The sequence below is a fragment of the Athene noctua genome, chromosome 2, assembly GCF_965140245.1.
Source record: "Athene noctua chromosome 2, bAthNoc1.hap1.1, whole genome shotgun sequence".
In the NCBI taxonomy this organism is placed as follows: domain Eukaryota; kingdom Metazoa; phylum Chordata; class Aves; order Strigiformes; family Strigidae; genus Athene; species Athene noctua.
The window spans coordinates 163,240,457-163,254,524 of NC_134038.1; the positions used below are offsets into that span (position 1 = coordinate 163,240,457).

Sequence of the window (14,068 nt, forward strand, 5' to 3'; positions counted from 1 at the left end):
TGTTATTCCCCCTGAAGGAAATTATAGTAGGGATGGAGGGAGAGAAAGAAATAAGGTTAAAAGATCTCTTAGGCCTTTGAGTCCAACTTGTTGAACATGCAGAGCAGAGTTACTGAACGGATTACCTTTTTAAGACTAAACCTAAGAACCTTCTAAAGTAGATTTGCTGTCAGATACAGTTTTCCACTGACCACTCCATGGGATACTCTTTTTTTTTTTTTTCCCCCCCCTCCTTTCTCCCACCAGTAGTGCCCATCCCCACGGGGTAATTTTATTCCAACAGCTTCTGGCAGGGGGTGGAAACCTCTTAAAGTCATAATGAAAAAGCAAAGCAGTTGTTAATCTTTGTGGAAATTGTAATTAGTAAATCAGTTACTAATTCCTGGCTGTAAGTCTTCAGCCCCGTTTTACTCTTAAGTTCCGTAGGAACTGAGTTGTCAGCTGTCTCATTTGAGAACTGGAGAAGGGAATGTTGCATGTTGGATGAAGAGACATGAGCCCAAAAGAGGGTTGTACTTACAAAAAGCTTGAGGAATCCTGTTCCGTAGTCATAGTATTGAAGTCTAATAAAATTTCTTAACACTTGATATCTCTTTACCTGTCCTGTAAGTAAAGGGAAGAAAACATTTAAAAATCCATTAATTCTCTTGACAGTAGGAACCTATATTTGATTCTGGTTTTTTTTGATGTTGAGCCTTCTTCAGATGGATTAATTCTGATGGCCTATGGTTACAATTTCAGTGCTGACTATTAAATGTACTGAGACATCAACACAGATGAGAAGAGAGGAATCTTCAGAGAAAGACATTTCCAGTGGTCATGGAATAATACAAAATAGCACTGAATACACTTGGGAGGAGGAGAGGATGCCAAGAAACATATGGGTCTTGTTTTTCAGGCTGGTTTTGCTTTATTGTCACAAATTTCTTTTTTCTTATGTAAACCCTGTATTGCTTGGAGGGGAAAAAATTCCTACAGTTCTCTCTCAGAAAGGAAGAGTTTTTAATTTATCTTCCTCTGAATGTTATTATGTTGCTCTTACCTTACTTAGATCAGTATCTGTTAAACAGATTTGATCAGCCTAAAGCAAAAGGAGCTTGTAGTTTTTGCTGTGTTTGTAAAAAAAAAAAAAGAAAAGAAAAAGATTCAAGTAAGTACTTTGCACTGCTGCAAATATTTAGAGATAGGCCATAATAGAAGCCCAAGATGTCTCAATTAACTCTGAATTGTTAAATATGACTTTTTTTTTTTTCTTTAGGAAAAAGGATGTAACTGTTAGCTTTCAAAATAATCTCCTAGTGGTTAGGGATCTACATTCACCTTTAATTGTCAAGTGGTTATTAGGTAAATATTTTTGGTTTTTTTATGTACTTCTTTAGGTGCAGGTGTTTGGATTGTATTCAGCAGAAGAATTTCATGAAACATTTGACTGTCCTATTAAAGTAAGTGCTTGTTTTAATCTTTAGTAATTGTGTTGTTGCCATCTTTAATAACAGAAAGGTCACATTGAATCTGAATGAGAGAGAGGAATACTGGTTCCTTGTAATGTTATTCAAGTCACTAGAAAATAGTTATCTATCTCAATATAAAAGCTTTTGATCTGGTTAGGCAGGAAGAAAGCCAATCTTGGTTTCGTAAGAAGTATTATTGAGTTTTTCAAATAAAAAAGGCAAAGTGAAAGAGAAATTGTCCTGTTTCAGCTGTTACCTGTCTCAACGTATTTCCTTCTTTGTAGATTCTGTGATACAAATTCTGAGGGTTCTGCTAGCCATGAGGTCAATATTTTGCAACCAATTCATATCTATTAAACCTACCTCAGGATAAGGCAGTGGGTGGCGATGCTGATGTACCCTGTCTGAAGGGAAAATTTCAGTTATACTCTGTGTGAGAGATGTGGGGCTGCCTGGATGTTGAAAAAGCACCTCTAGTAGGTGTATGGAAAGATCTAGCGCTTTTTTTTAACAAGAAATGTTTCTTGCAGGAGGAAAGGTGGTGTGGGCAAACGATTGCATTTTGCTGCTTGGGGTCTTCTGTGTTGCAGCTGCTCTTATAGGGGGGAAAGAGGAATGAGGTCATTAAGTTTTTACACATCACATGCAACTCACCTCCTCAGGCCGTATGGCTCTTGCAGCTGGATCTCCCACACTTGACACGTAACACATAAGGCAAAGAGGCTGTTTAAGGCGTGTTGATGCTACACGAGGTTGTCGTGACCTGGCTGAGGTCTGTGTGCCATCTAGGCAGGCCCTCAAACCCTTGTGGCAGTCCTGTGCTGCACTGTCCTAAATCTGCTGCCTGCAGTGCAAAAAAAAAAGGAGGTGTTTGGTGTAACTAGCCCTCAGTGTCAGGCGTGTGACTTGTCACATGCCATGTAATACGAAGTATTTTCTTCTTTTCTAGGAAAAAGAAATGTCTGAAACAACTAAGCTCTACTTCAGAGAACTAACTCAGCTGTAATACTTGATACTTGGCAAAGGGTTATTTAGTTTAAAAAAAGTGATGTGGTGCTCTCTGTAAACTCTTATTTAAGCCACAATCCTCTTTTTTTTTTTTTGTTTTTACTCCCTTCTTCCCCCCTCCCCTCCCCCCCCAGATTGTTGCTGTTCATCCTCATTTTGTAAGATCCCACTTCAAGCAATTTGTAACAGGAGGGAAAAAGGTAAGCAGTCATAGTATAATGAATTTAGGCTGTCTTTAAACAGCTCTTAAAAATAGCTCTCAGAAGGCTGTGTATGTGCCTTCTGAGAGCAAAGAATTCTTTTACTTTATGTACTGTATTCCAAAACATTCTGACTTAATTAAGACTAATTCCAGGGGGCGAAAGGTGCAACATATTTAATGTTAAAAACATGTTGCAACATATTGAGCTTTGGAGTAGAAATACTTCTGTCTACACAGTCTGAAAAAAAGGTTATTTGCATTTCCTAGGGCAGACTTTCTCCATTCATTTTAATTTGTTGAAGTGGGAGCAGAAATTAGATCTTAATACTGATCTTTTACAATGCATGTTGGTCTCGGTTGGCATTTTTCTTTTGCTTTACCTGTGGGTGATTTTTTTGGTTTGGTTTTTTTGTTTTTTGTTTTTTTTAAAGTGGACAAACCCACTTATCTTCATCATTTCTTCATGGTTTGAGGTTTTTTTTTGTTTTTAAAGTATTTCAGGGGAGCTATTGGTAGAGCTCTCACTTTTTTAAGTACTTCTATCTGTATAGTTAATGTCTTCTACTTGAGACAGTTATTTTAAATGTGCGTTAGGTGTGAATGGCGTAGCGTGCAATATTGACTTCCAGTTTACAGCTGTTTCCAAGTCCTACAAGTATCTTGTATCACACTGCATATTTTCAGTCAAAATATTAAAAGTTTGATTTGGAACAGTTTCTTGAATTCATGGAATTTTCCTGTTGCCTTCTCTTGTGAGTTAAGGATGAACAATCCTCAGTTATAGATGCGTCAAACCGAATGCCATGGCTTTTCCTTGCCAGCATGTAAGAAATACAGACTTCTAGTGCTGAATACAACTTAATTTTCATTAACAGTTCTATATGTTTCAAAGTGTAGTTGTGTTTTATTTTGCTTTTTAAGTGGCGTGTATGCTTGACAGCTTTTGCTGGCTGGTCGGAGTTGGTGTTGTCCTTAAAATAATGCACAGTCAGTGTATGTCTTTGTCAGCCACCAGTTTGTGAAGCTTTTTAGTGCTGATAAAAGGGGTATGGAAAGAGAGAAGCAGGGAATTAATAGAACAGGGCTCCGTCAGGTGGTAAAAGAGCTTGCATTCACCTGATGCCGAACAGAAAAAAACATCAGGGAGTTAACACATTCTCTTTGGTTATCTTTGATTACTTGACAGGTTGTTTTATATTCTGTCCTCTGGGGAATGGTATACTTTTCTTAATGCATTCATTTTTTGCTGAGGAACTTTCCTCTTCAGGAAAACTTTAATTGACATCTTAACATAAGGTATTTAGCATGGAAATAAATGTCCCTTGACACCTGTAATTTGATTTTATTGATACATAAAATCAACAAATAAAACCTCTTAGCCTTGTGGTAGAAACCCTTCCCTTTTCTCCAAGAGGAGCATGTATGCTTGTATAAAGGCAACAACAAAAGACTCTGAGAAAATTTAGAAAATTAAATTCCACTTACTTATTTGTCAGAGATTTTTTTTCTTTTTCTGAAAATAAAAAGGCCTGGAAAAACATCCCTGGTTTTTATTTACACCTCTCCTTAAGTGTAAAACCGAAGAGCTCTATGGGGACAGCAGGCAACGGGAACTTGGTCAAGGAGAGTAAGGAAAAGCAGGCTGAAGGGTGTACCACCTCAGGCTGTGGACCTTGCATCTCTCTCCCTCTGTCTGGAGATTGTCCCTCCATGTAGTTGGGTGAGCTCCTTTCAGGGCAGGGGCTGGGGGCTGCTGAGGTCTCTCTGCTTTTAGCCTTTGCAAGGACCCAGCAACTCCACAGCTGATAGCTGGCAGTGGTGGGAGGCCTGCTGCCTGTCTTCCCTGCCCACACCGAGGCAGGGGTAGCAGTAAGGATAGAGGTAAGACTATCCTCATTTTCGATCAAGCTTAAGAGAGAAGCTTTGCTTGAAGCCCTCATGCTATGATCCTTACCTGAGCTGCATTCAGAAACGTAGTGTGAAGTGTGTGAACTCGTTGTTTAAAGGGTTGTGGGGGTGTGTCTTTTTTTGTTGTTGTTGTTCTGTGAGATGGTGACATAATATGTATGTATTCACGTTTGAAAATGTTAGGGTTTTTTAAAAATTGTTTGCTAAAATAATCTGAGCAAATAAAAAGACCCAGAAAGAAATTTGGTAACTTCCTCAAACTCCTCTGGTTGCATTGCGAACATTGTTGTCTTGGAATGAGAAGGATGTTCTTGATTTCCTACTTGAATTTCATGCTGATTTTGGTTTACAGTGAAACAAAATAAAGAAGTCAAACCACACATGCATGCAGGAAGCAAGATCTTGCCACCCTGACCTTCGTACTGGTTTGTCTCATCTCAGAAAACCACTTTTAAGATCTACTTAAATTTATTAATTTTATAGCAAGCATCTGCCTCAGTAGGGCCCTTAATGAATAGGGTTCAGGGCCTATAACTGTAAATTACCACCTCCTTAATTTTTTGAGAAATAAGCAGTTCTTCATGACAATATAAAATGTATAAAAAATACACTTTTCAGTTCAAAGACCCACTGCAGAGCATTCTGCAAATATTCAAGGTGAGCAAGTCTCTTGGAAAAAAAAAAAAAAAAAAGTAGGGGAGGAGGGTGGGGGGGAAGCTAAGGGACATGCTTCAGGGATGCACAGTGCAGGTCCTCGGTTTCCAACACAGGTGGATGTTTGGTACCTGGGTGAATTGTTCTGTGATGCTGAGATTTGCCATGTCTTAGAAGCTCAGCCTGACCTAACGCTGATTTAAGAGCAGTGCTCCCTGGACTAACTGATTAAATCACTACAGATTGTTGGACACTTAATGTCACCATGCATATATATTTATACCATTGCTTAACTGGGCATATACTAGAGTTCTTTAAGAGTGGTTTTGGTTTTTTTTCTAAATTGTATTATGAACTAAATAACCAATTTAAATTGTTTTAAAAACTCCTGCTTTAGTAAACAAAGTAAAGTACTTACATTAAGCTTGGGATGATATCATTACCTTCTGTTTTGGGCTGGAAAAGCTTTTTTCACCTTTTTTTTTTTTTTTTTTTTCAATGAATGAATGTTGTCTGTGCCTAGAAACAGGGCAGGTACTGTGGAAATGACACGACTGCAGTGAGAAGCAATAGGTACCGTACTAAATAGAGGCGCTTCCCTGCTCCCTGCCCCCTTATCTCTTGCAATTAACTACAGCACCATTGTGATGACTTGGCAGATGATGGTAACCCTGAAATAATAATATTGTATATTGTAAATAACAGGGCATTCCTGTCCAGAGCAGACAGTAGAGCTTCAAGGCAAGTGAAAAGACAAATACTGTGCTGTTGAAGGCCATAACCTTCTACCTTTTAAAAAAGGGTCTAATCTTAAAAAATAACAGGGTAAAAGCCAACAAAATGAAGGTGGTAAAACTGAAAACAAGGTGTTCTTTATTTAACTGTTAGAGTGCTGGTCCTTCCCAGCACATGAACTAAATGATCATTATTGCAGTGTCCAAGTATCTGTTATATCCAAAGGGTTAAGAAGGCAGAGGCAGAACTAAAAGAGACAAGACTGAAGGATATTTCAGTTCCAAAGTCAAGGTATCAGCTACTGCACCTTATGTAAAGATAACTTAGGAGAGCAGGACAACTTGAGATTTCTTTCTTGGCAGAGGCATTGATGAGACTCCCTGTTTCCTGTTTTGATTAACATCAATAACCAGACACAAAGGTTTTTGTAGTAAAGTTGCTAGGAGAGCGAATCCTCTGGAGTGATCGAGAGTCACTCTGCTGAATGTGTGCTAATGAAGGTTTTTTGGAGGGTTCTCTACCCAGCGTGGTAGTGGGGAACCAGCACTATTAAGCAAATGAATTCTGAAGCTAGTGTGGGAGTAGGGTATTCAGTATGTTAAAGGACTGGGCCTCTTCCTTTGCCTAGGACATGCATTTTGTATAATAAGTGTTGATTTGAGCATCCAGTCTGAAACACTGTTCAAGGGCTTGGGAACCAAGATAAAACTGAAAATTTCCCCCATGACTGTCAGCAGTCACATCTTTCTATCGATCTGTGTCTATATCCACATAATATATTTATATTTTATATATACATGATGGAAATAGATACAAAAACATATTTCTAATGGTGTTTGTATTTCTTTTGCTGGAGAAGATACACTATAAGAACAGGTTTTCAAACGCAGATATGTCTGGACATGTTTGTCCTGTTTATCCGCCCAGAATTAGCATCGAAGCATACCAGTGCCCATGCTCTCTTTCCTTTGTGTTATAAAAGCAGAGAACTGAGTGTTACCTGAGACAAATTCCTCAGTATTTAAAAAAATCTGAAATACTACTTCAGTGTTGACACCGTGGGTCTAGCCCAGGATTCTTCCTGCCTGAGACACAAACGAAGACAATCTAAATTCCTTTCCACTCCAGGTGAAGCAACGTCATAGAGAAATGATAGTGATTGAGAACACTGCACAAGTGGGAAGAGAAATAATATTCTTGGACATCTGCAGCTGCTGTTATGGGTAGTGGAATTTGTATGTTGAAGTCAAGTCTGCCAGGGAATGTCTCAGGTTTGTTTTTTTTTTTTTTAATTGTCTGCTTTATAGTGTCAGCAGATGCACTTTGCTTTGTGAGTAAGTAGATGACCTTTACCTCTGAACCCTATGATATGTACTTTATAATAACTGGTTGGACTGCTTTGACAAATTATTAAATTGTCAGGATGCTGTTTGCAGCACAGTCCATTTTTAGAAAGCAGATAGTCAGCTGTTTGGCATTATGTTGGGTAGAAGAGTGCCAGACAAGAAAGGCAGATTGCTTTGTAAGCTATAAAATGTCAGTCAGTAAATACTCAAAGGTCTGGTTTAAGTGAAGAAAGAATAAATACTATGGCAATTTCTGTCCATTCATTGGATAATTTACCGTAAGCAGGTAATAAACTGTAGCAGCAAGCAAGCCACAATAATACAGGTCTGTGATTTGCCCGGATGTATCCCATATTATTGAGCGGATGAGACTTTGATATGCAGTGATGTGCTTTTTGCTTAATGAGCAGATTATTTGGCTTACATTTCTTCTTTATTATTATTTGGATGTGCATTTGATCTTTATCACAAAAAACAAAGCAATGTGCTGTAATGAACAAATTTGGTTTGTGTAGAGAGAGAATGGACCCTAGTCCTGTGTGCGTGTAATCTGTAGCTGTGTGTTTTGCAAATGTCTGTGTAGAAAACTTTTTTCATTGCCTGAGGTGACAAGCAAAGAGGATCTAAATATATGAAATGCGTGAGAGCTTGTGTGTCTGCCTGCAAGGCTGCAGGACTTGCTTTCCAAGGTGTTAATTCTGTAGCTCTTTGTGAACAGGAGGCATCTGAAATCTAGCAGTTGAGTTATTAAAAGTACAGCCTAATAAAACTCCTATGGCATATGTTTATATTAAAAAATCTCAACATTTCTAGTTTCTTTGTCCATGAACTACAGCAGCAGCTCCTGTTTCGTATCTCACCGTTGCCATCACTTACCTCCCAAAGCTGCTGTTGTCTGCCTCTGCCTCTGCTTGATTTCCCTTGACTGCACCTCCTGCCCTCCTCTCCATCCACACCCCAGCTCCTTAGACAACAGTGTTTTGTGACGGTATTTTGAAAACTCATCTTCACTTGAAAAGTTGAGGTTTACATTATTCTCTGCCTCGTTTGAGCTCATCCAGTCCATCACTGCTTCAAACAGAAGTGATAATTTTTTATTGTTGCTATATATTTTTCTAGGGATGCACGATTAAACAGTAAGTCTTCATGTGGCATGCTGTTCTGTGTTACTCTCAGATATCTGTTAATCTTGGCTGTGCCTGTAAATGTTGGGTTTATGCCGAAAACAATAAATATCTGTAGTGATCACTTGTAACCATGGCGGTAGCGTTTTAAGTTTTTGTGATCTTCCATGGATGAAGGAAGAGTTGGTGACAGAGGTGCTGAAAACCAGAACAAATACCACAGGTAGGCACATCGTCACACTCAGGCAAGGAAAATACAGGGAGTTTTTTTCTAGTTTTTATTTTGTAAAATAAAAACTAATCCAATAACGCTGTAATAGGGAAGGGAAGGGAAGGGTGGCTCTTCAGTTACAAACTGAAGTCTCAGCCTTTTTCTTCTGTAAAACTCCTCCAGATCTTTAGAGAGAAGGTGCTAAGTTGAATTAAAGTAATGATGCTGTGCATAATGCTTCAGCAAAAGTATGTTTCGTTTGAAACTTTTCACAGTGTGAGAACAGACATCTTTTATTTCAGTGTTTTGAAGGTGGTATTTGGTAGTGGGATGAAATTGAATTACTTCACCGTATTGATACTACCAAAGCTGTAATCATTAGCCTCTTTGTTCAGAGGATTGAGAATTCCTGTACATAGTTTAAAGACCAGGATTGCATGTAATTAGTGTTAATGCTAATTGCATGAGAGGCTCTGTTAAATCCAAGCACTAGTGTGTTCTCTTCAGCGGATGAACTCTAAAACAGAGTTTTGAGCTCTTTTTGGAGGAGATTAATCCTCTTGGTAATGAACAATACAGAGAGATGTATTCACTAATCCAAGAGAATTATATCTACTTTTATTTAAAACCAAAATGTGTCCTACACCATCCTCTTGTCTCATGCATTTCAGTGTGTCATTTTTCTTAATGATCCAGTGGATCTTAATCAGAAGTGATTAAGAAGACTCACAAAATTATTAGGGAAATATCAGAAGATTGCAGTGTACTATGAAGGAGCATGGGTGGGGACCCTTGAAGTCAAAGGTTAGTTTAGTTATATTATGTTGCAAAACTGGATGCTGGAGCTGTGTTCTGAGCACTACTGTACTGTAACAAAGGACTAGAAAGATTTACCAGAGCAAATCAAAAAGGGGAAAATATAAACTGTGTTGCAGCGAATGCAAGAAAGTGATTTTTGTGTCTGCTGTTGAAATATAAGTACTGTGAATGCTGACTGCCAAACTATGGGATTTATGGGAAATAAAACCCTAAAATATTTTTCCCAAACCAAAAAGAGAGGCAAGTGGTAGGAGGACCCCCTCCAGAAACAGTGAAATTTTTTTATGCGTCTAACTGCTCTTGAAGTTTTAAATGGCTTTCAGGTGTGATAAACATTTCAGTGTGAAGACAAAAAGGAAGACTTACTTTGAGAGAGATGCATTCAGTGGATAGCAGTTCAAAAATGCATAGCAAAGTTCAGTAACTCAGTTTCCAGGTGTCATTGCTGTAAGTAGTAATAAATAAATCACGTTATGTATATCAGTAAAATGCAGATATTTGCATTGCATATAAATTCATAAAGCACGTTTTGAAATAAAATTATTTTTTTGAAGCTACAATGTTGAGTGTCCTTTGACTTCAGTGGGGGACCTATTGCACTTGCTGATACGAAACAGGGAATTCTGGGTGCTGCAGAGATTCAGATTCTCTTTGCGTCCTTATTACATGCAATATCAGACTGTTGTTTTCTACTGCCTTGGTCTGAGAATTTAATTAATCATGTGGTTAGAGCTGAGCACAGACTGAAGCAGGGTTTTTTTTTCTCCTCACAAGTTCTTAGGTCATTTATTTTCTTTGCAGTTTCTTATTCAAGTAGAGTCATGAAAAAGCATGATGTTCACAAACTATGAACAGTAACAAAGTAGCTGCAAAGTGTCATTCCCAGTTCACTCTGGATCTGTGTGTAATAAATAAATCACGATTCAGTCACAAGCAGAAAAGTTCAGTTAATATAATGGACATCAGCCACTTTTAACATTTCGTATCATCCCATCCATTTTCACAGCCTTGTCCAGTAGGTCCATGTGAAAGTACTATGTATTTTTCTGCTCTCTTTATTGGACAGCATTGAAAGAAGCATCCAAGTGACAATTCTTTGTCTGTCAAGCCTCTCCTTAGGAGTTTGTGAACTAGGAGAAAAGTAATTTTCAAATCTGGATCAGCACAGCACTTAATATTTAATCACATCCTCAGCTTCTGAGTGGAGCTAATTAGTTTGGACTAAGGATTGCTCCTGTGTTTCACATCCACCTACCAGCCTGCAAATGGAAATCCCTCTGTATGGCACTGCCTTATGAGTGTAGATGTTACCTCTGCTTTCAGTGTCTTGCCTTGGTCGCTGTGAAATAGCGTATTCTGTAAGAGTTTTTATCAGTTAGCATTTTTGTAGGTGGGGGAAAAATACCTGTAGACTGTCTATAAGGTGGGCTTTCATGTGAGCTATGTGAAGGACACACAGTCATTTTGAGTGGGTTCAAGTGGCAAGATGCACTTGGGTGAGAAATTTGATGTCTGCAGCGCACTTCACGCAAAAGTTTCTGATAGACTGGCCTAGCTGGTGACGGCTTTAAACTTCTGGAGGAAATACTTGTCTTTTGGTGCCATCTTGTGGCTTTAGGCATGAAAGGCAGTCTCTCTAATTGCCGTTAAAATCCCTTATTTTGTTAAAAGATTTTATTTTAAAACTAGCGTCTTCTCATTTGACATATTTATGCAAATACAGGTGGTGGGAAACCACGTGTAAAAAAGCATGTACAGATGGATCTTAGGAAATATTAGCAACATAGATTTTGGGCCCCTCACTACAAAAAGGCCATTGAATGACTCGAGCGTGTCCAGAGAAGGGCAACGGAGCTGGTGCAGGGTCTGGAGCACAGGTCTGATGGGGAGCGGCTGAGGGAACTGGGGGGGTTTAGTCTGGAGAAGAGGAGGCTGAGGGGAGACCTCATCGCCCTCTACAGCTCCCTGAGAGGAGGGTGCAGAGAGCTGGGGATGAGTCTCTTGAACCAAGTAACAAGCTACAGGAGAAGAGGGAATGGCCCCAAGTTGTGCCAGGGAAGGTTTAGACTGGCTATGAGGAAGCATTTCTTTCCAGAAAGGGTTGTTGGGCGTTGGAATGGGCTGCCCAGGGCAGGGGTGGAGTCCCCATCCCTGGAGGGGTTGAAGAGTCGGGTTGACCCAGCGCTGAGGGGTCTGGTAGAGTTGAGAACGGTCAGTGTGAGGTTAATGGTTGGACTGGAGAAGCTTCAAGGTCTTTTCCAACCTAGGTGATTCTGTGATTTAGGTTGTAGCACAGTCTTTGCAGGTAGCAATTCTTCACCTCTTAATGGTCATTGTGCACTTGTGTGAGCTTGGATTCAGGTTATGCATGCGTTGGTACATGGGTGTACTCATGCAAATTTGGCAGAACTGGTACTTCAGAGTACGATCTTCATAGATGTTCAGCTTCTTACTTGCGTATCCCTCCAAGCGCTGCACTTTGCATCACTTAAAGGGATTCCATGTTACAATCCTATTAAATAATTTCCTGAAACCATACAGGAACCAGTAAAAGAGCTGCACTGTCGTGCAGACTGTCTGCATGTAGTCTGTTTTTTCTTTGCTGCTGCAGAGCATTTCCCAACATCCCCTATGCATTTACATATTCTAAATACCTGCCTTATTTGCAGAACCCAAGATTCCCAATCACACAAGTTCTACAATCAGCAGCACTTGTGGTACAGTGCAGTTTGCCCGTGTGGGACTAACAGCATCTCTAGAGCCCTGTGGAAGGCCATTTAGTTCCACGTGGGACCAAGCAAAAGGATACAGGCTTGGGGGTCTTCAAAAATTTGCTCTGACTATCTGTTTTTTTGGAGGGAAGAAGGAGCCTATCCCGAGATGAATGGATAGGTGTGGGGCAGCCTCGTTTCTTTAACAGCTTTCTGAAGTGGTGTCATTAGTGCTGTAGGCTTAGGTTCTCAAATGCCTTAATTTCTTTTTCCTTAAAATGGAAATAAGTATACTTACCACTCTGGAGAAACTTGATGGAAAGGCTGCTTATTAATATGAAAGTAACACAAGAGTCTCAATGTATATGTACTATATGAAAATGGTTGTATTTGCTTTTTTGTTTTGTGATAGGTATATATTTTTGTTGCCCTTGAATCCAAGTAGGGGATAATGAAGCAAAAAATACCTCCCATCTTTACATACAGCACTGTGTCACAGAGATATTTCTTGTTGCATTCTTCATAGTTGCTGTTATATGAGAGGGGCTGGATGAATAGATGGAAGCCTTCAGTTTTACACGAAGGGGAAGGAAATATCAGAAATGTGAAATGGAGAGGACACTTAATTGCTTGGGCCAATAATATGGTAAGTATTCAGCACTTCTGTTAATTGAACAAAAATACTGTTGCATTACACTGATATCTGAAATGTTTCAGTGTTAATTGCCAAAATATTCCATTGAAAAATGGTACATTTGAAGAATCCAGTATAAAAGGCAATGATGGATAGTGATTTAGATTCCATTTCTTCACAGACATTTCTTCTGGTGTTTCCTTCTGGCTATTCAGTGTTCTCCATATGATTGCCACTTCTGAAGAAATTAAGAAAAATAGCTTTACATACCATTGTTGGGAATGGTCACTACTGTACACTGTGGTATAGCAGAATTTTGACCAGTGCAATTTATTGAAACAAACTGTCCAAGGAAGAAAATGCTAATATAACTCTTCTTTATATAAATAATAGAACATTGCCACCCCCAGAAAAAAAAAAAAAAAAAACAAACCAAAAACAAAAAAAAAACCAACCAAAAAAAACCCCTCTGTTTGGATTTTGTAATTTGTACTGAAGTGACATTATTATATGCACTTATAATGTTGCAGATTATAAAAATTATAGTAATAATTTCTCATTTTGGTAGACCACTATAGAAGTCTAGACTTAGTAGAAAACTAAGTAGCTTTAGTAGAAAATAGGCCCTTTTTGCCCTAAGTGTAATTCATATTTTAAAGGGAACCATTGCTTTCATGCTGAGTGTTGCATTTCACCTATCACTGTATATCTAATTGATGGGTCAGGGTCTGTGTTTTAAAGCTCAGCAGTGAGGGATATGTTTTTAATTCTGTATCATGTCTGAATTCCAGTATTATTTTAAAATGTGGTGAAAGTACTTCTGACACATTACCATTTTTCCTTCTACTGTTTTTTCCCTCCTGAAGGGAAGCTTTTATTAAAATATTTTAAAGTCATTGTTCTTTTATTCCATTCGAAACCAGTTTGATACGAAATTTTTAGAGGTGGACTTTTGTTTATTCACTCCCCTTTAATAACTACATTAGAATTAAAACTTCAGTGTGCTTGATCAACATAACATTAGCTTTTTTGAAGGTTTTGTTCTTTTGAGCCATACAATTAAAATATGTATTCAATGTGAATCTGCTGGGAATGGATAGGACAGTTGAGGAGAGTTATCCCTAGAGATGATGTGCCACATCAGAACACAGAATACTAATAAAATGTTGAGAGCCATCTGTCAGAGACAAAAAGCCATGGTCAGGGCCTATCTTTCAATGAAAAATTAAATGACACTTGCCCTCCAAAAGATTAATATATTTGAT

At 38.7% G+C, this 14,068-nt stretch overlaps 1 protein-coding gene across 3 annotated transcripts in view; it reads left to right on the forward strand.

Moving 5' to 3' along the window:
* VPS41 (VPS41 subunit of HOPS complex) overlaps positions 1-14,068 on the forward strand; it is a 110,588-nt gene that overhangs the window by 45,888 nt on the left and 50,632 nt on the right. For 2 of the 3 annotated variants that reach the window (XM_074900924.1, XM_074900926.1), the window contains exons 6-8: positions 1,380-1,442; positions 2,594-2,659; positions 12,696-12,815. In XM_074900924.1, coding sequence (XP_074757025.1) covers positions 1,380-1,442; positions 2,594-2,659; positions 12,696-12,815 — 249 coding nt within the window. Of the gene's footprint in view, positions 1-1,379; positions 1,443-2,593; positions 2,660-7,137; positions 7,230-12,695; positions 12,816-14,068 lie in introns of those variants that run through there. The other variant, XM_074900927.1, reaches the window with a different exon arrangement.